The sequence below is a fragment of the Papio anubis genome, chromosome 8 (genome assembly GCF_008728515.1).
Source record: "Papio anubis isolate 15944 chromosome 8, Panubis1.0, whole genome shotgun sequence".
NCBI classification, from domain to species: Eukaryota; Metazoa; Chordata; class Mammalia; order Primates; family Cercopithecidae; genus Papio; species Papio anubis.
Window position 1 is genome coordinate 38,435,154 of NC_044983.1, and position 25,169 is coordinate 38,460,322.

Sequence of the window (25,169 nt, forward strand, 5' to 3'; positions counted from 1 at the left end):
AGCAGGCCACAGTGTTTGGATAAGACAGGCTTGTCAAAGTTGCCATGCAAGACCCCTAGGAAATAAGCCTGCTCAGTCCTTGGAGTTAAGTATCCTACAACATTCCAGCCAAGCAGTGACTTTGGGGATGGAGACGGGAGGCTGCCACAGCCATGGGGACCAACTGTGAGCTCGGGTGGGTGGTTAGGTTCTTCCTGTGCAAAGTCGTGTGGACCACCTCCCATACTGCAGGGTCCTGGGTCTGGAGATAAATGGGTGTGTGTGCGGGCTCTTTGTTCCTTCATTAAAATACAACCCATTGCCTTGCACTCAAAGGTCCCTTCACATCCCAGGTCCCCAGGCACCGTTCCCTCCCCTATCCCCGTTCCCATCCCTCCTCTGACGGTATTTGGATTTTCATGAACAGATGCCCTTGCTGAGCTGCCAGTTCCTGAAAGGTCACCGAGAGCAGCGCCTGGCCCACCTGGTCCTGAGCTTCCTCACCATGGGTTATGTCTGGCAGGAAGGAGAGGCGCAGCCGGCAGAGGTGAGGGCCAGAGAGCTGCTTCTCCTGTTACCAGCAGGTTGAGTGCGCCTGGAGAAACGTGCTCCCTGCTTGGTGCTACGCTGTTTTCCGGGAAAATGGGTGCTTTCTTCTTCTCAATGGGCATTAGTTTAAGCAAGGATGAAGGGTTCATTTATTATTATTTATTATTTATTTTATTTTGAGACAGTCTCACTCTGTCACTCAGGCTGGAGAGCAGTGGGATGATCTTGGTTCACTGCAACCTCCCCTTCCAGGTTCAAGTAATTCTCCTGCCTCAGCCTTTGGAGTGGCTGGGACTACAGGCACCCACCACCACGCCTGGCTAATTTTTGTATTTTTAGTAGAGATGGGTTTCACCATGTTGCCCAGGCTGGTCTCAAACTCTTGACCTCAGGTAATCTGCCTGCCTCGGCCTCCCAGAGTGCTGGGATTATAGGCGTGAGTCACTGCGCCCAACCTGAAGGGCCATTTAAATGAAGGAATTTTTTATTTTTTTCTGACTAAGAAGCTAATTTGTTTTTTAAACTGATAGCTATTTCTTCCTTTTATAAGCTTTTGAATTTGTTTTTGTTTGTTTGTTTTTTGGCACCCTTTTCCAAGAATGTTTGAAGGGTTGCATGTGAAGGCAGATTGCTTTTTTGCTTTTAAACAGGGTCGCACTATGTTGCCCAGGCTGGAGTGCAATGGTGCAATCATAGCTCACTGCAGCCTCAACTCCTCCTGGGCTCAAGCGACCCCCACATGAAGGGGTGGCCTGCCCCGCCACACCTGTGGGTGTTTCTCGTTAGGTGGAACGAGAGACTTGAGAAAAGAAATGAGACACAGAGACAAAGTATAGAGAAAGAGAAAGTGGGCCCAGGGGACTGGCGCTCAGCTTACAGAGGACCCATGCCGGCACCGGTCTCTGAGTTCCCTTAGTATTTATTGGTAATTATCTTTACCATCTTAAAGATAAGGGAGTGGCAGGACAATAGGATCATTGTAGGGAGGAAATCCACAGTAAGACATGTGAACAAAAACCTCTGTGACATGAATAAGTTTAAAGGAAAATGCTGTGCCTTGAGATGCATATGCAAACATCTCCATAAACTTTTAGCATTATTTCAGCCTATCACATGGGGAGAAACCTTGGACAATACCTAGCTTTCCTACGCAGAGGTCCCTGTGACCTTTGGCCGTGTATGTGTCCCTGGGTAGTTGAAATTAAGAGAATGGTGATGACTTTTAACCAGCAAGCTGCCTTCAGGCACTTGTTTAACAAAGACACATCCTGTACAGCCCAAAATCCATTAAACCTTGAGTCACCGCAGCACATGTCTCTTGCAAGGACAAGGTTGGGGGTAGGGTCACAGATTAACAGCATCTCAAATACAGAACAAAATGGAGTCTCTTATGTCTACTTCTTTCTATATAGACACAGTAACAGGCTGATCTCTCTTTCTTTTCCCCACACTCACACCTCAGCCTCCCGAGAAGCTGGGGCTAGCAGCACATACCGCCACACCCAGCTAATCGTTAAAAATTTTTTGTGGAGATGAGGGTCTTGCTCTTTTGCCCAGGTTGCTCTTAAACTCCTGGCCTCAAGTGATCCTCCTGCCTTTGCCTCCCGTCCTGGGATTATAGGCGTGAGCCACAATGCTGGACCTGAAGACAGACTCTGAGAATTCATAAAAACCTCACAGCATTTTGTACTCTTACGTATATAAATTATCCAGGTTGCTCTTCATAATCCTATAAAGTAACGAGAGCCATACCAGGCCCATTTTACAACTGAAAAGCACAGACACTTATTTCCTAAATCAAGGTCAGACAGCATGTTAGTGGAAAAGCCAAGGCCAGAACCCAGATCTTCTGATTTTACTAGTGCAGCCTTCTTTCTCCAGGGGACATATTGACATTTACAACACTCATCTTCATTATTTTTTTTTTTAATACTGCTTTCTATCCAGTCAATTATTAGTCTGTCTTTTAATATTTCATCCAAATCTCTTCTGAATCATTGTATAACTTTGTACAGTTTCCATCCACAGTGTCAGTTACTATTCCTTGTCAGTTTTAAAAGTGTGCCTTTCCCAGAAATCAGGGAGTTACCCATGTCCTAGAACTCCACGGTGAAGAGAACAGCCTGTGCCCACTGTGTTTGCCTGATTGATCTTACTTCTTCTCTCTCAGGGAAGCAAACGAGACTCAAGGAAGAGGAACAGTGTAGAGCCACGTCAGCCTTGTTATTTGTCAGTGCATATCTTCTTTTTTTTTTGATACAGAGTTTCACTCTTGTCGCCCAGGCTAGACTGCAGTGGCATGATCTCGGCTCACTGCAACCTTGGCTTCCGGGTCCAAGGGATTCTCCGGCCTCAGCCTCCTGAGTAGCTGGGATTACAGGCACCTGCCATCATGGCCAGCTATTTTTTTTTTTTTTTTTTGTATTTTTAGTAGAGACAGAGTTTCACCATGTTGGCCAGGCTGATCTCGAACTCCTGACCTCAGGTGATCCACCCACCTGGGTCTCCCAGAGTGCTGCAATGACAGGCATGGGCCCCAGCACCCGGCCAGTGCATTACATTTTCAAAACTGTGTGTCTGATGCTGAAAAGTTTGAAGTCTAGGCACATCCCAGTGGATCCTCTTTAGACCACCCCCTCTGCAAATCATTATCCTAAATTGGGGTTTGGGGGAGAGAAGAGCGATAGGGGAAGGAAGTCTTCTCCTCCCAGCTGTGCCCTGGTAGTTCCAGGGAACCGGGAGACTCCCCATACCCGCCATCTCGCCTCAGATCACCTTTCACTTTCTTTGTTTCTCCTCCCTTGACTTTTCAGCTCAGAAAGTACCTAGCTTTCCAGTGCATTCTGAGGAAAGTGTACCCGAGGTTCACACTGCAAAACCTTTTAAAGCTCTTCATTGTTTTCCACCCAAGAAAAAATTCAAGGGAAAAATGAAGGCAAAAGCAGGGCATTCTTAATGGATATTTTATCTTACGGAGAAATGAAAATGGAAAAGGAAGAGGGGGCACAAGGATGGGGTTTGAATCTAGACTCGTTCAGCCTTTACCTCCGATAGAGAACCCCATGTAGCTTTTCTGGACTTGTGACTGATAAAGCGCTGTGGAGGGCTCCTTGGATAAAAAAGGGTGAAGGGATCTGTCCTGCGGTGGCTTACTTGAAGGTGTTACTGGGTTTGACTAATGAATGAGAGAGAGTCAGTTTCCCCACGGGCTGAGGTGGTCTATCCTCATGCTTTTCTAGGGCGCTGGGGTCTCCCTGGCTCATACCCTGGTGCACACACAAGTTTCTGCATCTAGCTGTATATCTCTATCAGTCAATCAGTCAATAAATCTATCATCTATCTATCGGTCTATCATCATCTTTCTATCATCTATCTATGTATCTGTCATCTTTCTCTCTCTCTCTCTCTATATATATATATTTCTATCCATCTACCTACTTACCCATCTATCAAAACTTTTTTCTATTGGTAATCTCCTCTGGCCCCAGTTTATGTTTAATTGTTTTGGCAGTGCCTTTCTTTGCACAGTCAGTTTGCAGAGGTTATTTTATATTCTATATGTACGTGTATGGTCCAATGTTGTAATTTTCACGTATATTGTACCGTGTACTCATAAGCGGTATTTCCACTGGGTCATTAACAGAAAGATATGTGTGAGGCATATGAATATGCATCACTCAGGTAATTCAAACTTGGTTCCCAGGTCATTTGTGTACCACAGGATTGCTGGAATAAAAGGCAACCATGATTATTTCCTCTGCTGCAAGCTTTCTAGAATATGCTATTTGTCTTGATTTATTTCTGAAAGGTCCTGCCAAGGAATCTTGCCCTTCCATTTGTTGAAGTCTCCAGGAACTTGGGGCTCCCTCCTATCCTGGTCCACTCAGACTTGGTGCTGACAAACTGGACTAAAAAAGATCCAGACGGGTAAGGAAGGAAGAGAATGTTTTGAATTTCCACAGACTGAAACTCTGCCGGAGGCAGTCTTGTGACTTTTTTCCCACAGGAAACGCCCAGGCTTTTTTTATAATTAGGGATGGTCATATTTATGGTCTGCTTTATGGTTCCAAAGAAAGGGTGAGCTTGACCAAAAATTCAAAAATCACAGGCCCCAGAAGTTTCCTCTCAGTCCGCTCTGAACACAATGGCTCAGGCCATTTTGTCTTGTTTGTTTCCACATCATGTGTGAATTTTTCAACCTGACCATCAAGCTCCTGCAAAATCAGCTTTTATATGTTCTTTCTCTTCAAACTGTTTATTCTCTAAGATGCTCTCCATTCATATCAGGTTAGAACCAGTTGGCTTTGATAAGTAATCATTATATAGTGATGAGAAGAGAATGATTATGGATGAATTCAGAGCAGATGCTCCAGGTGGGTTGGATTGAGAATTTCATTAATAATTCCATCTATTCCACCAAAGTCACATCATTCCTTTGACAGTTGGGCTGCGAATAAGGACATTTGTCTATAGAAGGAATAGCATGAGTTTTTAACAAACAAGAAATTCAATAAATAGAATTGGACGCATCATCTAAAATGTTAAATTTTCCTTTCACCTTAATTTTCGCAGCCAAATTTATTTCAGCTCCGGATAAAAGAGACAGCAGTTTCTTTTGTGGCTGGTTACAACAGCTGAAGATTCACTGAGGTTTGATGTGAGGAAGAACTTCCTCAGCCATGAGATTGCCAGAGGCGATGATGGGAATCTACTTAAAAGGGTTATGTATTTAGTAGACAGCCTAGATTTTAAGACTAATTTATGTGCCCCGACCGGGCACGGTGGTTCATGCCTGTAATCCCAGCACTTTGGGAGGCTGAGGCAGGTGGATCACCTGAGGTCAGGAGTTCAAGACCAGCCTGTCCAACATGGTGAAACCCTGTCTGTACTAAAAATACAAAAAAATTAGCCGGGCATGGTGGCGCATGCCTTTAATGCCAGCTACTTGGGAGGCTGAGGCAGGAGAATCGCTTGAACCAAGGAAGTGGAGGTTGCAGTGAGCAAGATCATGCCATTGCACTCCAGCCTGGGTAACAAACTCTGCCTCAAAAAAAAAAAAAAAAAAAAAATTATGTGCCCCATTGGAAGAAGTGAGATTGGGCCATCTCATGTCTCTCAGGAGCTCTGAGCCCTGGAGGTTTATGTTTTCTGCAATTATGAATTGTGATCCTTGATTAATTAGGCTTTAATAATAAAATGGGTGACTACTGAAAACTGCTGAATCTGGGTAAGAATTTGGATAAAAAATAATAAATATATGTGCATAATTTATTCTGTTCAAGGTACTGAATAGTGAATTAGCTGGATTTGTTACTCAAAGAGAAAGACAGAATAAGAGAAGGTTGAAGGGAAAAATGACTGTACTAGAATGGTAGTCAAAAATGCAACAACAGACAGGTACAGAGGCTCACACCTGTAATCCCAGCACTTTGGGAGGCCCAGGTGGGCAGGTCACCTGAGGTCAGGAGTTCTAGACCAGCCTGGCCAACATGGTGAAACCCTGTCTCTACTAAAAATACAAAAATTAGCCAGGTGTGGCAGTGGGTGCCTGCAATTCCAGCTACTCGGGAGGCTGAGGCAGGAGAATCACTTGAACCCAGGAGGCAGAGGTTGCAGTGAGCCAAGATTCCACCACTGCACTCCAGCCTGGGCGACAGAGTGAGATCCTGTCTCAAAAACAAACACTATAAAGCAACAACAAAAAAGCTATTAATAGTTTCCTAGGAAGGAAGAGTGAAGGGCTAGTTTAATTCCAGAGATGCGGACACAGTCCTGGGTCTCACCAGTTATTCTGTTTGGTAATTATCTTTTGAAACCTTTTAATATGCCTAGCACAGAGCTAAGTGCTATGAAGAAATGAAAGAAATAGAAGCAAAGTACTCCCCATGTGGTTAAATAACAAGACACTATATGACAAATGTCAAAGAGTGACTCAAACAATATGTCCTTTAGAATTTCAGAGAAATGGCATCAATGCAGGCTTTACAAATCAGCAAAAATCTTGGTGAGGGGGCAGAACTTGATGTAAGGCAAATTCTAAAAGTTGAGTAGGAATCAACTAGCTAGAACAAAATGTGGGGTTGTGGTAAATACAAAAATGTAAGAGGAGTGAAATAACTCATTTATTTATTTATTTATTTATTTATTTTCAGAGACAGAGTCTCACTCTGTCTCCCAGGCTGGAGTGCAGTGGCATGATCTCGGCTTATTGCAACCTCTGCCTCCTGGGTTCAAGCACTTCTCCTGCTTCAGCCTCCTGAGTAGCTGGGATTGCAGGCACCCATTACCACACCCAACTAATTCTTTTTATTGCTTTTTCTTGAGGCGGAGTCTCACTCTGTTGCCCAGGCTGGAGTGCAGTGGCACCATCTCAGCTCACTGCAAGCTCTGCTTCCTGGGTTCACGCCTTTCTCCTGCCTCAGCCTCCCGAGTAGCTGGGACTACAGGTGCCCACCACCATGCCCAGCTGATTTTTTGTATTTTTAGTAGAGATGGGGTTTCACCATGTTAGCCAGGATGGTCTTGATCTCCTGACCTCGTGATCCGCCCACCTCGGCCTCCCAGAGTGCTGGGATTACAGGTGTGAGCCACCGAGCTTTGCCTAATTTTTGCATTTTTAGTAGAGACAGGGTTTCCCCACATTGGCCAGGCTGGTCTCAAACTCCTGACCTCATGATCCGCCTGCCTTGGCCTCCCAAAGTGCTAGGATAACAGGCATGAGCCACTGTGCGCAGCCTAATAATTTATTAAGATGGCCATAGGCCAAATATTCTGGGGCTGGAATGTGAGTGGAGATGTCACTCACCCTTTGTCACACAGCATTCCATGGTTCAGCCACAACCTGCAGAATTCAAAGCAAGTGTGGATGTGTGTGTGTCTGCAGTGCCTTGCAAACAAGTGTGCATGCCTGTGGACATGTGACCCTAGAAGTTATTAATACATCTGGTTTACAAACTTAATTGTTCTTTTATTTTTATTTTTTCTCTTGGTGGTCATCAATAACTGAAATTGGGCTAGATTCCTGGAAATTGGGTAAGTTCTCAGAAATCATTTATGCACTTTAGAATCTATGCCAAATTTAAAATCTTACAATAAAACAAAGAACAAAGCATGCTAAATTAGATGTATAGTATAATATCAACCATATAAAATGCATAAAAAGTATACTAGAAGGAAATGTGCCTGAAGTTCACAATCTAAAAATTAACAGTGATTGCCTCTTCCTTGGATAGATTAGGGAATTTTTTTTTACTGTATTTTCCAGTCTGTACATAATAAAACAAGTAACATGCAATGCAAAGAAAACAAAATTAAACTTTACCAAATTTCAGTAACTCTTTGAAGTTTTTTTTTTTTTTTTTTTTTTGAGACTTAGTCTTATTCTGTTGCAGTGGCATGATCTCGGCTCACTGCAACCCCTGCCTCTGGGTTCAAGGGATTCTCCTGCCTCAGCCTCCTGAGTACCTGAGATTACAGGCACCCCCCACCACACCTGGCTAATTTTTGTATTTTTAGTAGACACAGGGTTTCACTATGTTGGCCAGGCTGGTCTTGAACTCCTGACCTCAGGTGATCCACTCACCTCGCCTCCCAAAGTGCTGGGATTGCAGGCGTGAGCCACTGCACCCAGTTGAAGTTTAACGGTTTGAAAAAAATATTTCTCATCTCACTATATCTTCTATGGGAGGCCAGATTGCAGATTGGCTACAGAAAAATCCCTTCAAAAGACCCTGTTATTACGTAGACTGGAGGTCACGGGGCAGGTCTGATCCACACATCCTTAGGCTCTGCTTCTCCTGGAAAACAAAAATAGCCTCTGATCCAGTGTTGCTTCTCCCATCACCAAACCTCAGCTTCTATTGCCAAACCCATCAAATGAGAGTGTCCAGTAGAAAAACTGGGCAGATGGGGGCACAGAATGTGAAGACATCATTTCCCAAGCTAATGTTGCTGCTGGAACAATATAAGTCTTGACTTTGACTTGGTTTGGTTTGGTTTGACATTGGTTTTGTTTTTCATCTTTGTCTCATGCTTAAAATGTGAAGGGCAAATATGATCCATAGAGTTAAGGTTTTAGGTTTTGTAGATGTTTTACTCCATTTAAATGACAGCAGGTCATTTCCAAATGATCCCTCTGTAACAGCCTTCCAGATCCCATTTGATTGCACAGCATTGAGATAGATAGATTAGATAGATAGATAGATAGATAGATAGATAGATAGATAGATAGAGTTTGGCTCTGTGTTTCCACCCATATCTCATGTCAAATTTTCATCCCCACATGTCAGGAGAGGGACCCAGTGGGAGGTGACAGGATCATGGGGGTGGATTTCCCCAGTGCTATTCTCATGATAGTGAGTGAGTTCCCACAAGATCTCATTATTATTATTATTGCAACAGAGTCTCACTCTGTCACCCCAGCTGGAGTGCAGTGGCATGATCTCGGCTCATTGCAACCTCTGCCTCCCAGGTTCAAGCGATTCTCTTGCCTCAGCCTCCTGCATAGCTTGGATTACAGGCATGTCCCACCAAGCCCGGCTAATTTTTGTATTTTTAGTAGAGACAGGGTTTCACCATATTGGCCAGGCTGATCTCGCACTCCTGACCTCAGGTAATCTGCCTACCTTGGTCTCCCAAAGTGCTGGAATTATAGGATTGAGCCACTGCGCCCAGCCAGTTCTCACAAGATCTGATGGTTTAAAAGTGTGGCACTTCCCCCACCTCCTGCCACCATGTAAGATGCTTGCTTCGCCTTCCACCATGATTGAAAAGTTTCGTGAGGCCTCGTAGCCACACTTGCTGGTAAGCCTAAGGATCTCTGAGTCAATTACACCTCGTTTCTTTATAAATTACCCAGTCTCATGTAGTTCTTTATAGCAGTGTGAGAACGAACTAATACACGTATAAACGGATTAGAGGCAGCACTGGCCTGAGTTGTGAAACTCTTCTCAGCCTGCTCCTGTGATTAGCTGGCTATATGACCTTGGGCAAGCTGCTTTGCTTCCGTGGGCCATGGTTTCATACCTGTAGAAAAAAGAGCATGGACTTAGCTGTTGCCTGGGTCTCTCTAGCTCCAAGACTCTGGCTTTTGTTAGAAATGATGTTGATGGGCCATAGAACTGGTCCTGTGGAGAATCAGCTACATCTCTTACTAGGAACTTCTCATTCAGCCACTTATTCCACTGTGGAGATAGTCCAGGACCATCAGGGCCATGCTAGACATTGGGAGGCTGCCTGTCAGGTGAACATGAGATTGAACTTATCTGTTCTCTTTCCTCCCTGAACATTGCTGAAAGTATATGCCCATCTTCAGGATTGTCTTATGGAAAGAAAAAAGTTGTGCAGTGATTCCACCCTGCAGTTACCTAACTCGGCAGGGATCTCTGGGCAGTGAGTACTCACAGTACAGTCTCCACATCCCTAACCATGTGGTCCTCTCCTTCCCAAGGAACCTGGAGACCATCATCTCATTTCCTGGGGGAGAGAGCCTGCATGGCTTTATACTGGTGACCGCTTTGGTGGAGAAAGCAGCAGTGCCCGGGATAAAGGTACCTTCTCACCTTATAGCACCTTTTCCTTTTAAATGAGCTTGAGCTTCCCATTCTGTCTTTCCTGCAGTGGATTTCTCAATACGAATGAACATAGACCTTGTCCTGCTTAGTTCAAGTCTGAGAGAAGAGATCTAAGCTCTAGGCCACCGTATTTGCTCCCTTTTCTCAATTCCTATAAAATTTGGAATGGACCTTTTCTCCATTCAACAAACAGGCATTGTTTTGGGCAATGGGAAATTGGATCTAACAAGACAGACATTTTCCCAGCCCTAACAGAAGCTCATGATGGATACAGTGGTTGAAGATGGATTAACGTGGATTACGGGTGTGAGCCACTGCACTGGGCCTCAAACTGGAAATTCTTCAGGAGTCAGACAGGTACCAGGAAGGCTGGATAGAAGACAAAAGACAGTGATGCAGCCTGTGATCAGCTACAGCGTTAATGCCTTGCCTAAAAATATTTCAGTTAGATTTTTGCCTTCCCTCGCTACCTCCCCCAACTGCTTTTTTTGTTTGTTTGTTTTTTGAGATGGAGTCTTGCTCTGTCCTCAGGCCAGAGTGCAATGGCGTGGTCTCAGCTCACTGCAACCTCCGCCTCCCAGGTTCAAGCGAATCTCCTCCCTCAGCCTCCTAAGTAGGGCATGCCACCATGCCTGGCTAATTTTTGTATTTTTAGTAGAGACAGGGTTTCACCATGTTGATCAGGCTGGCCTCAAACTCCTGACCTTGTGATCCACTTGCCTCGACCTCCCAAAGTGCTGGGATTACAGGTGTGAGCCACCGTGCCCAGCCAACACTACCTCCCTTGATAAGCATATGTTGAGCACCTACTGTGTCCTCAATGGGGTGACCCATTGCTGGTATATTATAGCACTTTCTTTCTCTCTCAATAGTTAAACTCCATGGTTACTTTAGTTTTCATCCATGTGTTTAGTGCATTGGAAGACACAGAATCAAATATCGGCCTTCTAAGTATAGTTCAGACGAAGTAGAGACTCAAGGAAGACAAGGAAGTCTTCCCAGCAGAGGGGGTTCTAGAGCTGGGGGCTCTGTAGAATCTGTCTGTGTATTAGTCCATTTTCACGCTGCTATAAACATACTACCTGAGACTGGGTAATTTATAAAGGAAAGAGGTTTAATTCACTCATAGTTCTGCATGGATGGGGAGGCCTCAGGAAACTTACAACCATGGAGGAAAGTGAAGGGGAAGCAAGAACCTCTTTACAAGGCAGCAGGAGAGAGAGAGAGAGCAAAGTGGGGAGCTGCCAAACACTTTTTTACCATCAGATTTTGTGAAAACTCTCCCTCGTATCATGAAAAGAGTATGGGAGAACCCGCCCCCATAATTCAATCGCCTCCCACCAGGTCCCTCCATTAGCATGTGGGGATTACAATCCAAGATGAGATTTGGGTGGGGACACAGAGTCAAACCATTTAAATCTGACTTTATATGAGACTTTTTCGGAGCAAGGATGCCCCAGTTGGAAATGCAGAAGTAGAACTGATCATAATATGTGACAAATCTGAGAGACGAAAGGAGTAAAATAATAGTACTCAGGCCCTTGGGAGGTGCAAGAAGTAACTGTCAGCTGAAATTCCCGAAACACAAAACTAGGGGTCTGTCTGGGAGGTCCCCAGGGAGCTTCTGGCTGTCAGGCTGACACCACAGTGGATCTAGCTTAGGATGTTCCCAGGAAGTTCTGATAAACTGTCCAGTCCTCCCCTGGCTTCCCACAGTATGAAGCTTACTCTGCCCGCATGGACTTTAAGGAAGTGCTAATAAGTTGTATACATGAATCTCATTCCCAGGCTCTTGTTCAGGCCGTGAATGCTATCTTGCAGCCCAACCAGGAGGCCCTGCTCCAAGCCCTGCAGCGACTGAGACTGTCTATTCAGGACATCACCAAAACCTTAGGACAGATGCACAGTAAGATGCCTCCCATGCTCCTGAACAATCCCCCAGGGGTCCTGGGCTCTGCTTGGGGGAAGGGGACCTGGAGACCAGGCATGTCCTGAAGGGGTGACGATACATTCATCCACCAGATGACGCTGGTGGACGATCTTTCTTTTAGGTTAAGCGCATGTTATCTTGGAGAGCTATTGTCACAGCTTTGTATTCTCCCTATCCTTTATATTCTCCCGTGATTAAGATGGTTTCCCTTCTGCAGTGGCCAGACATTTCTTAGGCATGTTGAGGTCTTGCCTGAAGCTTGAGAGGAGGGGATGGGATGCACAGCAATGTTGGTCGCACATGCCCCATCCCACAGTGTTAGGTACTGCAGAGCAGTTTGTCTACACTCTCTAATGCCCCTTTTATTCTAACCCCCTCTGTTGGTTCCTGAGATGTCTGACCTTGGTTTTAAGCCTTGTCTAATGGAAGGCCTGTGCTCTCTTTCTGTAGCTAGGGCAGGCTGAATCGTCAAAAGCAGGAAAGTTGTCAGAATCAAAATGGAGTCACTTGTGTTGAAGAAAAAATTTTAAACCTTGACAAATAGAGCTGGGGAAGGCTATAAAGAGATAAATGCGTAATGCTTGATAACAAAATCTTTTCCAAAGGACTGAAAAAGTCACCACCTTGCACAAAGGCCATCACACCTTACACACACCCAAAAATACTTACACAATGACATCTGCCCAGCAACTGCCTTTCCAACGTTGGCCTTGTGCCACCCTTTTATTGATGCCCATAGCCAAGGATAATGATCTCAAAACATTTATGTAATTGTCCTCATTTCTCTTTTAAAAACGTGTGTCTTCCTTTATCTCTCTGAATACCCACATGGTTTATTACGGCACACGTATTCCCATTGCAATGCCCTATACCAGAATAAATATCCTGTTCCATTAGGGAGCCTCTCCCTGTTACTCTGGTTAACACAGGCATGGTCAGTTACGGGGCCCAACCTTCCTGGACTGGTTACAAATCTTATTCTGGTTATTGCATTCAGTTTCCAAAATCTGGCAGGCTCTTCAAATTCTTCTCTCAGAGCAATCTGAAGAATGTATTAGGAGGATGTGAGAGAGGGGTGTGATTTCCTAACAAGAGAAAACCAGAGTCTAAGTATTGTTTTCCCTGAATCCTGCTGAAATCCCTGAAAGAAAGATTCTGGGAAAAGAGAGTGTTTATAGGAAGCAGGACAGCAGGGAGGAAGAAAGACGCTAGGTGGTGCCGAGTTTTATTATCCTGTATTTAAAAAGTAAATATAATTTGTCATCCCAGCCTCTCAGTACTAGCAGAAATCTATGTGAAGTCATAGGATTAGGTATTATTTCCATTCCACTTCCTGGTTTTATATTTTATATTTTTATTTTCTCTATTTCCTTGAATTTTCATTTTAAAGCCCTCATGATCACATCAGTAGGCCTTCCGCCAAACCAGTCCCCTAAGTTGTATGGTGGCTTTGCCAAGCTGAAATGAGATGAGATGTGTTTTAGCTTTGCCAAGAAAGCCTGATATCCATCACTCAGGATATCAAGGCTATTAGGGAGCTAGTGCAGGTGTCTTCAGATCACATGGATGAGCACAAGGAAGTAATTTTAGAAGATTATGAGAAACCTTCCACAAGGCCCCAGTGCATGTAGCAGTAAGATGGTGCACTCAGTGTCTGACTGTCACAGGCTTTCCTAGGGCTTACTTTCAGACTCACTTTTGTGTGTGTATGTGTGTGAGATGGAGTCTCACTCTGTCACCCAGGCTGGAGTGCAGTGGCGCGATCTCGGCTCACTGCAACCTCTACCTCCTGGGTTCAAATGATTCTCTTGCCTTAGTCTCCCTAGTAGCTGGGATTATAGGCAGGCACCACCACGCCCAGCTAATTTTTGTATTTTTAGTAAAGATGGGGTTTCGCTATGTTGGCCAGGCTGGTCTGGAACTCCTAACCTGAAGTGATCTGCCCACCTCGGCCTCCCAAAGTGCTGGGATTACAGCTGTGAGCCACTGTGCCCAGCCCAGACTCACTTCTTAGGTCCAGGCCAACCCGCTGTGCTCTCCTGCTCAGCCTCTGCAGGAGGTCTCATTGTCTGAGGAGGTCCCAGGGCTACTGCCCTTGTTTTCCCAAAAGGCACATTTTCCCACGCAGACATAATTTCGTTTCAATGTTTTACTCCTAGTCACATTCATCTATATGGAGAAACAGCTGAATGGATTGGACTGCATTTTCTAAGGATGGCCCCATGCCATCCTGCACGCTCCTCCACAGTGTGGCCTGGGCATTCCTTTCATCCAAGGGTGGACTCTGTGCTCCTGCTTGTGATATGCATGTCGCCAATATAATGTAGTAGAGGGGATAGCACCGACTTCTGAGGCAAGACTAGAAAAGGTGATGCAGGTTCTACCTTGTGTCCTGAGCCGCTAGGTAAAAAGTCCACCTACCCTGACACCACTATGCTGTGCAAACGACACAGGCAAACCACATCAAAGAGCCATGTGTGGGTTCCCCAGTTGGCTTCAGCCCAGGAGTCAAGGTGCCTTCAGATGGTTCTAGGCTCCCACCCCAACTTATGTCCCATCTTGAAGTCTTCCCAACTGAGGCACCAGCCCTGTGGAGCAGAGACAAGCCATTGCCAACTTGTCTTGTCCAGACTCCCCATCAGCAGAACACAGTGGTTGCTTCACGCCCCTATGTTTGGAGTGGTTTCTATGCAGCAATAGTAACCGCAAGAAATGAAGTTATAAAAATAGTAACAAACACTAGAAATTGCAAGATTTAAGGAATCACATGAACGCTCCAGGCATTGCCTCTGGTTTGTAATTATTAACTTTCTTCTGCATGATAAATAGAGCTTAGCTGGACTTTTTCCCTCTGCTTCCATTCCCCAAAATGGAGCATACCAAACAATAGCTTCTTTTCGAGCCCAACTTTAGCAAGAGTCATGAGCTCTAATCCCTTCATCCATAACTACTTCCGTCCAGGCATGTAGACCCCTTCGCACTCAGGGCTGAGTAGAAAACGCCTGTTGCAGACTGCAGTGGCATTTTGGAGAGCCACCCTCCCGGTACCTGAATCCCAAGTCCTTTTCCAGCTTTTCTCAGTTTTGTACTGTGCTCACTTCTGAGTGGAAGACAGAACCAGCCCGGTCTATTTTAATAAACTGCCCCCATAAGACAGAAGTCCATACGGTACTAGAAACATAACCAAATCTATGTCAGCCTGCCACCACCTGCTGCCTGTCAACCGTGTGTGTCTGCAGGAGCTGCGTCCAGTCCTTCTTTGGAACTGGTTTCCAGGGACTCAGCCAGTTCTGAGTTTTCTGACTCATTGGAAGATTAAACTATTTTCAGACTTTCGAGTGCTCAGATTATTAAGAGATGTGGTTTTTTTTTGTTTGTTTGTTTTCTTTTCTTTTTTTTTTTTTTTTTGGCATGCTTACTGATAGACCCTGTTCTCTAGAAAGTAATGTTCTTCTCGGAAAAGGTGAAGGATATTTTTCTCCCCCAAAAGTCATGGAAATGTTTGCCTTTATTTACTTCCAAATTAACAGAATCTCCAGCTTTTGCTTGACCCATTGGCACATTGGCAGTGTTAAGAATTTTTTCTTTTAGCAGTAATGAGGAGTTGAGGGTTTCTTTCTAACAATTTAGTGTATGCATTTAAATCAGATTTCTTATTGAGTAAATTGGGGCTAAGGTGTAGTATGAAATTCTGCTACTGTTCCTTTCTCATTAGTTCACTTGATATCATGGAAAGATTTTCCATCTTAGCCTGGGAACTTATTTTGTCTAAACTCAATTGGAAAGTAATTAACACTGAGATTCTTCTTTAATACATTCTATATGATAATAAAATCATACAAACATTTCTTTCTTTTTCTTTTTGACCTAGAAAAGATGTTCACAGCCCAGACATGGTGGCTCAAGCCTGTAATCCCAGCACACTGCGAGGCCGAGGTGGGTGGATCACATGAGGTCAGGAGTTCGAGGGCAGGGTAACCAACATGGTGAGACCTCATCTCTAGTAAAAACACAAAAATTAGCTAGGCATGGTGGCACATGCCTGTAATCCCAGCTACTCAGGAGGCTGAGGCAGGAGAATCACTTGAACCTGGGAGGTGGAGGTTGCAGTGAGCCGTGATCCTGCCACTGCACTCCAGCCTGGGCGACAGAGTGAGACTCTGTCTCAAAATAAATAAATAAATAAGAGATGTTCACAATATATTGTTAAGTGAAAAAAGCAGGTTACAGAACTTGCATAATATGAGCACATTTTGATAAAAATATACATATTTAGCAAAAAAGGATAAATGATGTTTGTTGAAATATTTACATTGATTATTTCAACACAGAGGATGGTAGTTGATTTTACTTAACTTCTTCCCTCCTTTTTTTCAATTTGAACTTTCTGTAATGAAGATTGTTTCTTTTTTTGTTTTTCTGGGACGGAGTTTTGCTCTTGTTGCCCAGGCTGGGGTGCAGTGGTGGGATCTTGGCTCACTGCAACGTCCGCCTCCCTGGTTTAAGTGATTCTTCTGCCTCAGCCTCCCGAGTAGCTGGGAATACAGGCATGCGCCACCACACCCAGCTAATTTTTTGTATTTTTAGTAGAGACAGGGTTTCTCCATGTTGGTCAGGCTGGTCCTGAACTCCTGACTTTAGGTGATCTGCCTGCCTCAGCCTCCCAAAGTGCTGGGATTACAGGCGTGAGCCACCATGCCTGGCCTGATTATTTTTTAAATAGGGTTAGAAAGTGAGGAAGTTATTAAACTCCAATTAGCCCAAATATGCCCCAGAGGGTCCTTCTGGCAGAGTAAATGTCTCTGTTCAGCCTGAATCTGGGAAATTGTTCCTACCTTACAAACTGGAGTATCCTTCAGAAATGTCATTCACTCAAACTTCCTTTTAGGCAGACTGAATAATAGCAATTTTTGATATTAACTATTTAAAAAAAAGTTCAGATTAATTAACACCAAAAGAATAATTGAGAAAATACAAATCCTCACTTTAAAAAAGAAACAACCAAAGTAAATACTAAAAAATTATACCATGTTATATTATCTAAGCTTAGTTTACTGCAAAGATCAAGAACACACTAGTAGTTGACGGCTTCTACTCACACTGTTCATAGCCACTGTTCCAGCCATTCCCTCACCCATGCAAAAGGTCTGTACACACAATGATGCCTGACGGTACACTAGGAACCTTCACATTTCAATTAAAAGGTAAAATGAGAAGATTTACCATCAGCCTATAAAATTCTTTTTCTTCTTCTTCTTCTTCTTCTTTTTTTTTTTTTTTTTTTTGAGATGGAGTCTTGCTCTGTTGCCCAGGCTGGAGTGCAGTGGCATGATCTCGGCTCACTGCAACCTCTGCCTCCCAGGTTCAAGCGATTCTCCTGCCTCAGCCTCCCAAGTAACTGGGATTACAGGTGTGCACCATCACACCTGGCTAATTTTTTGTATTTTTACTAGGGACAGGGTTTCACCATGTTGGCCAGGCTGGTCTCAAACTCCTGACCTCAAGTGATCCACCTGCCTCGGCCTCTCAAAGTACTGGGAATTACAGGTGTGAGCCACCGCATCCAGCCTAAAATTCTTCTGAAGGGTTAATAGTACTTGAAGATACGGTTTGAAAAAAAAATTATATACTTACTGAAAGGGCACCATTTTACAAGCACTAGAACTACATTAAACTTAAATGAATTCAACACTCTTAATAATGTAACTCAAAAACAAGTCTAGTGTTAACAAAAGCTCCAATAACTAAAACTACATTAACAGGCACAATGAACATTGTAAACACCGTTAATCGGCAACAAGTTTAATAGGCCAGACAATATTTGCTTCTGCATTCACACTTACTCAGTTACACTGTTGAAAAATGATGCTGCTCGAGCTATGAATGCTTTACAAAGGAAATCATTTTAATAAATACAGTATATGCTAAAACTCTAACTAAACTATCATGCAAGATATATAACCAGGACAAATACAAATTCGCAATACAAACAACTTGTATTCAAAATGAACCCTACCTTTATATTTTATTAAAAGGGCAGACTTTATGAATTAACCCAGCTGCTTCCTGAATTACAAAAGTGGCACGACTCAATATGAAAGTAAGAGACTGTCTACAAATTTCTGACATAATAAATTATAATACACAATGCATGCAGGAGTCTTATAGAAGAATAAACTCTCCTAGGAAATAAAAATATTTTATACTTTTAAAATCCAAAGTTTAAAAAAAAAAAAAAATCATTGCCAGATGCGTTGACTCACGCCTGTAATCCTAGCACTTTGGGAGGCCGAGGCAGGATCACTTGAGCCCAGGAGTTTGAGACCTGCCTGGGCAACATAGCAAAACCCCATCTCTACAAAAAAATACAAAAATTAGATGGGAATGGTGGTGAGTGCCTGTAGTTCCAGCTACTCAGGAGGCTGAGGTGGGAGGATACACCTCAAGGCTGCAATGAGCCAGGGTCACACCATTGCACTGAAGCCTGGGGACAGAGTGAGACCTTGTCTCAATCAATCAATCAATAAATATCATTTATGGAAAAGATTCTCTAGTCAGAATTAACACCTCAACTAGTCAAGCATCAGGAAGTTACATTACAGCTACTTAATATACAAAGGGATACCTTTTTCACCAGTCATTGTCTTCTGGTATTTCTATTCCAGAATCACACACTCTCACTTCCCTAAATTCCTCACCCCATCATTTCTTCAGAGCCTGGAAACAGAATTTGTCGAACACCAGAAATCTCTTGCTATGGTGGTATATAAACCATAACATTTGTTGTTGCCCAGCGGCAGGTATGAAGCCGGCTGGTGACTGGCTAGCAAATACCTATTCTGTAAGCTCCTCACTTAGCCCATCTGTAGCTCTGACTTCTCTACCAATTCCCTTCTCTCTTTTCATAGCCTCTCTGAGTTTCTGAAGGGACAATTTCAGAGGTTCCACATAACTGTCGAAGCCTACGGCAGACACGGCAAAGAGAAGATCCTCTCCACTGGTCATTTCCGTTTCTCTTGGGGGCATCTTTCAGTTTCCTCAGGTGTTATAAAGCTGATGAACGCACGTACACATTCTTGAACACTTTCTTGGGCATTTCCCGTTTGAGATATGGCATGTTTCATTATCCCAGTGACATGGGCAATCAAAAAATGTATATTTCGTTCTCTGCAACTTTCTTTTGAACCATTTGTATCTTCATGACCATTCATGCTGTCCTCACTGTCATCATGAGGCTGTATAACATAATGACTCCTCCAGTGCAGTCTTCGGAAATTCCCGGTGCAGAAGCACATGTCATACAGCGGTCCCCATTCATCTCCAGTGCAGCTCTGGCTGGCTCCCATGTCTGATCAGCTGTTTGGTTGGACAGAAAATGACTGCAAGGGAACCGGTTCCAGTGTGGAGCTCTGCTTCCAGGACTCAGACTCCCCTCCCTCCCATGTTAATGCTTTTTTTCTTCTTCTTCTTAATTTTTTTTTTTTTTGGGACAGAGTCTTGTTCTGTCACCCAGGCAGGGCAATGGTATGATCTCGGCTCACTGCAACCTCTGCCTCCTGGGTTCAAGCATTTCTTGTGCCTCAACCTCCCGAGTAGCTGAGATTACAGGCGTGCACCACCACACCCAGCTTATTTTTTTGTATTTTTAGTAGAGATGGAGTTTTGCCGTGTTGCCAAGACTGGTCTCAAACTCCTGAGCTCAGGAAATCTGCCTGCCTCAGCCTCCCAAAGTGCTAGGATTACAGGCGGGAGCCACCATGCCCAGCCCCATGTTAATGCTTCTAAAGTTTGTCCTCACTCCTTTAGAAATTCCTTCAGTACATCCTTTAAGACTTCCTCTAGTGAGTGTCTGCTGTTGGTAAACTCTCCCCTCTAAAAGTTGCCTTATTTCTCCTCAATTCCTGAAGGATATTTTTGCTAGCAGCTATATTCTTTTAAATGTTGAATATATCAGTACAATAGCTTCTGGTTTCCATGGTTGCTATTGAGATGTTAACTGTCGGTTTATCTTTCTCCCCTGACTACATGTACAAGTTTCTCTGTATCTGTCTACTTTTTGAGTTGTTCAATTTGTTGGCCTTAGGCTTCGTTCTCCTTCTTCTTCTTCTTAATTTTTTCTTATTCTTCTTAATTTTTTGAGATGGAGTCTTGCTGTGTTGCCCAGGCTGGAGTACAGTGGTGCGATCTTGGCTCAATGCAACCTCTGCCTCTCTGTTCAAGTGATTCTCCTGCCTCAGCCTACCGAGTAGCTGGGATTACCAGCACCCGCCAACACGCCAGGCTAATTTTTGTATTTTTAGTAGAAACAGGATTTCACCATGTTGGCCAGGTTGGTCTCAAACTCTTGACCTCAGGTGATACACCGCCTTGGTCTCCCAAAGTGCTAGGATTACAGGCGTGAGCCACCACACACGGCCAAAATTGTTAAACTTTTTATTTTCTTCCTCAAGAGGATGAGAAGAAAGGTCAATTGTAAGCTTTAGAAGTCTTGCCCAATAGCCAATCTGAGAATATTCTCCATAAACATTCACTAGAAGCAGCCAGTGACCAAGGGTTGCTTTTGGTAAGAAGAATTGATTGTTGGGGTCAGGAATGGGAGGAAAGCATACTTCTCCTTAGATACTTTGTTGAACTTTGTAAATTGTGTGCCAAATGCACGTCGTACCTAGACTTCATAAATTAATTTCTTTAAAAATAATCAAAGATAATTTTTTAAAGACTTATTTAATTTAAGGTGATTATAAAACATCCAGTAGAAATATGAGGCTTTAAAGTAGGAACTGGCCAGGTGTGGTGGCTCATGCCTGTAGTCCCAACACTTTGAGAGTCTGAGGCAGGAAGATTGCTTGAGCCTAGCTGTTTGAAACCAGCCAGGACAATATGGCGAGACCCTATATCTACCAAAAAAAAAAAAAAAAAAAAGCCTGGGGATGGTGATTCATGCCTGTAATCCCAGCACTTTGGGAGGCCGAGGCGGGTGGATCACCTGAGGCCAGGAGTTTGAGACCAGCCTAACCAATATGGTGAAACCCCGTCTCTACTAAAATTATAAAAATTAGCTGGGCTAAGTAGTCCCAGCTACTTTGGATACTGGGGCAGGAGAATCGCTCAAACCCGGGAGGTGGAGGTTGCCATGAGTCAAGATTGCACCACTGCACTCCAGCCTGGGGGACAGAGCCAGACTCCGTCTCAAACAACAACAACAACAATAACAAAAAAGAGAAAGAAAAAGAAAAATTAGCTGGGTGTGGTGGTGCATGTGCCTGTAGTCCCAGCTACTTGTGTAGCTCATGTGCGAAGATCACTTGAACAAAGGAGGTTGAGGCTGCAGTGAGGAACGATGGCGCTACTGCACTCCAGCCTGGGTGACAGAGCCTGTCTCAAAATCAATCAATTAATAAAAGTGAGAACGGCACAAAAGAGATATCGTTTGGTGGTCATGACCATGGCTTGTCTAGTTCAATCTGCTGGAGTGGATTGTGCATCTGCAATGCCTTGCCCTGTGTGTCAGTAATGAAGCATTGGCCACATGACTTTTTGAGTGGGTTGGTAGTTAGTGAACGTTAAGAATGTCATGTAAAAAGACTGGAGTCATTCTGAGTGTGAGGTTTTACAGCACTGACTCAAAGCAATGATTTTCTGAGTTTTGCATTGTTTCAAAGCTACTTCCCAGTGTAAAACCTAAATTTCTGCTCCTGAAAAGTTTAAAAAGCAAGTTTCCTGCAGTTTCCTCAATAAAATAATAATAATACTAATGGCGCAAAATTTTGAGGAGATGAAGGTAAATTAATCAAGAGCAGACGTTATATTTTCCTTGAGATTCATGTGGGTTTAAAAGGGAAAGCTACCTGACCAATATGTTTTGTGTTTTGCTGGACAATGAGAACAAGGACATTGGAAGACATCTGGCCAGGCACTAAACGGAGCTGCCATTTGGGCAGAAGTTTAATCCTTGGTATCATTTTTCTACTTCACTAGAAAGTCCCATGGAAGGAAAAGCCACATGGGGAGGCTTCATCACGTTTATGTGTAGATCTTCTGGGTTCCCTGCAGGATAATGTCATTGGCTTTTAGGAACCACCCTTCTTAGCCAAAATGCACACGTTACATGTGAAAGCAAGGGTTCTCCTCCTTCACCAGCTCCGTGCTGGTAGAGGAGGAAGTTCTCTACTTCATATTCTCTCAACAGTCTTCAGAGTCAGCTCCCACAATACACTGATATTCTTCAAGATAAATCAGCTGGGAGTATGAGAAGAATATCAGATTCAGAAGCAGAATATCTAGCTCTAACTCCATTAATAGCTGTATAACCATTATAACTATGCTGTATGCTATTCTGGGTCCTATTTTCTTGTGTGTTGTTGTTGTTGTTTGTTTGTTTTTTATTTGTTGTTTTGTTTTTGAGACAAGGTCTTGCTTTGTTGCCCAGCCTGGAGTACAGTGGCACAATCATGATCATAGCTCATTGCAGCCGCAGCTTCCAGTTCCTGGGCTCCCACAATCTTTCCACCTCAGCCTCCCAAAGTGCTGGGATTACAGGGAGGAGCCACCATGCCCAACTTCTATTCTTTTTAAAAATCAAATATTTAATTATATAGAATATATAAGTTGAATATATAGAATAATTGGAAAGTAAACACCCTCATATCCAACTTTTACCTTAAGAAACAGATTATTACCAAAAACTGTTGCAACCTTTTGTGTTGTTTTGAACTTCATTCTCCCAAAACATTTCTGCCGGGTGTCATCATCTTGATTATTATATTAATCATCCTCCTTCGCTTTTGTATGCTTTCGCTATTACAAAAGTATTCCTAAACAGCATATTTTCATATTATTTTGTTTTGTATGGTTTTGAAGCTTGTCTAAAAAAATTAAAATGTATGAGTTTCTTCCTACAATTTTCCTATTTCACTGAGGGTCATCCACTTTAGTCGAATAGACATAGCACATTTTCACCACTATACAGCCTCATTTTGTACAAGTAGACTACAGTTTACTTATTCTCCATTTATTTCTGTTTGTTTGTTTGTTCGTTTTGCTATGAAAAGCGATGTCGTTACATATACTCATGCCCATAGCTACAAGTTTACATATTCAGGTTTTCTGTAGAGTGGACACCAGGGAGTTGAATTGTTCAGCAGGACGGTATGTGCATCTTTAATTTTACTGGCCAGCACCAAATTGTTCTTCACAATGTTTGAACTAAGTTGAAATTCCACCTCCCCATCACATTTAGTGTTGTCAACTTCATTTCTTCATTCACTAGTTCATTAATTCAGTCTTTTATTTATTTGTTTATTGCTAGTCTGGTAGGTGTATAATGGTGCTTCATCATGGTTTTACTTTGCATTTCTCTGATTTTCCTTTTAAATTTTTTAAAAATTATTTTTATATAGAAACAGGGTCTCACTATATTGCCCAGGCTAGGCTGGTCTTGAACTCCTGGCTTCAAATGATCCTCCTACCTTGGTCTTTCAAAGTACCCAGATTGATTATAGGCGTGTGCCACTGTGTCCAGGTGATCCGCCTGCCTCGGCCTCCCAAAGTGCTGGGATTACAGGCGTGAGCCACCGTGGCTGGACGTCTCTCCTCATTTGTATGTTAAATAGGCTTTTATCTTACCTGTTGGTTTTTGTAAGACTTTTGGACACTCTGGAGGCCGATTTTTGTTAATTATATGTGTTGCAAATGTTATGGTTCGTCTTATGCCTTTTGAAAGTAAAAGTTCTTAATTTAAATATAGTCAACCTATCAATCATTTGTAAAAGTTTGTGGTTTAAGAGGTCTTGCATAAGGTATTATTCCATCATCATCAGTCAGAAATACATTTTTTTTTTTTTTTTTTTTGAGACAGAGTCTCACTCTGTTGCCCAGGCTGGAGTGCAGTGGCTCAATCTGGGCTCACTGCAACCTCTGCCTCCTGGGTCCAACGATTCTCCTGCCTCAGTCTCCCGAGTAGCTGGGATTATAAGCATGCGCCACCACACCGGGCTAATTTTTGTATTTTTAGTAGAGACAGGGTTTCACCATTTTGCCCAGGCTGGTCTTGAACTCCTAAACTCAAGTGATCCACCGACCTCAGCCTCCCAAAGTGCTGGGATTATAGGTGTGAACCACCATGCCTGGCTCATAAATACATGTTTATGTATTTTCTTCTAAAGTTGTTTTGTCTTTCATTTTTAAGTTTTTAATTCACATATAATTACCACTTACTACTTATAATTATCTGTAAGTAGTATAAGAAATAAATTCTAATTCCCTCCTAGGAATAAGCACAAACCTGCAATATTAGCATAGTCTTATGTCATATTTTCTAAAATGAATGGATGTGTTTTCTAGACTCTCTGTTCTGTTTCATTGTCTGTCTTTCCCTGCAACAATATCATCTGCCTTAAACACTCTAGTTTTATGGTATTCTTCATTTTCAAGTAGAGCAAACCGTCACCTGGCTTTTCTCCTCCAGCATCGCTTGTGCTATCCTGGACTAGGACCTTCATAGAGACTGTTAGAATCATCTAGCCAAGTTCCATTTTAAAAATATATGTTGGAGCTGGATGCAGTGGCTCACACCTGTAATCCCAGCACTTTGGGAGGCCGAGGCGGGTGGATCACTTGAGGTCAAGAGTTTGAGACCGGCCTGGCAAACATGGCAAAATCCCTTCTCTACTAAAACTACAAAAATTAGCTGGGTGTTAGGCGCCTGAATTCCAGCTACTCGAGAGGCTGAGGCAGGAGAATTGCTTGAACCCTACAGGTGGAGGTTGCTGTGAGCCGAGATTGTGCTACTGCACTCCAGCCTGGGTGACAGAGTGAGACTCCATTTCAAACTAAACTAAACTAAACTAAAATAAAAATCTATTTCGGAAATTTTGCTCAAATTTTATTAAATGTCTACATTAATTTAGAGAAAAATGACATGATTTTGATATTCTATTTAATATTTCTGTATTATGAATAAGGCAAATAGAGAGGCAGAGAATAGCATAAAATAGTAACTAAAATTCCTGGGTGAACCACCTCAAATCATTTCTTCATATTGCTGAATATTCTTCTTTTGTCCCATGCCCTGAAATATATCCAGACAGAGAACTCTTCTCTTCAATACATTTCTTCTTTTAGATATTCATATTGAGTTT

General features: G+C 43.1%; 1 protein-coding gene and 1 pseudogene across 3 annotated transcripts in view; one reads left to right on the plus strand and one right to left on the minus strand.

The window, feature by feature from the left end:
• The window catches only part of IDO2 (indoleamine 2,3-dioxygenase 2), a 68,904-nt gene that overhangs the window by 31,795 nt on the left and 11,940 nt on the right, over nt 1-25,169 (plus strand). For 2 of the 3 annotated variants that reach the window (XM_009212947.4, XM_017961968.3), the window contains 5 exons: nt 407-526; nt 4,337-4,455; nt 7,546-7,560; nt 9,977-10,076; nt 11,889-12,006. In XM_009212947.4, the coding sequence (XP_009211211.2) occupies nt 407-526; nt 4,337-4,455; nt 7,546-7,560; nt 9,977-10,076; nt 11,889-12,006 (472 nt within the window). The remainder of the gene's footprint in view (nt 1-406; nt 527-4,336; nt 4,456-7,545; nt 7,561-9,976; nt 10,077-11,888; nt 12,007-25,169) is intronic. The other variant, XM_009212948.4, reaches the window with a different exon arrangement.
• On the minus strand, nt 18,470-19,480 carry LOC103886753 (annotated as a pseudogene).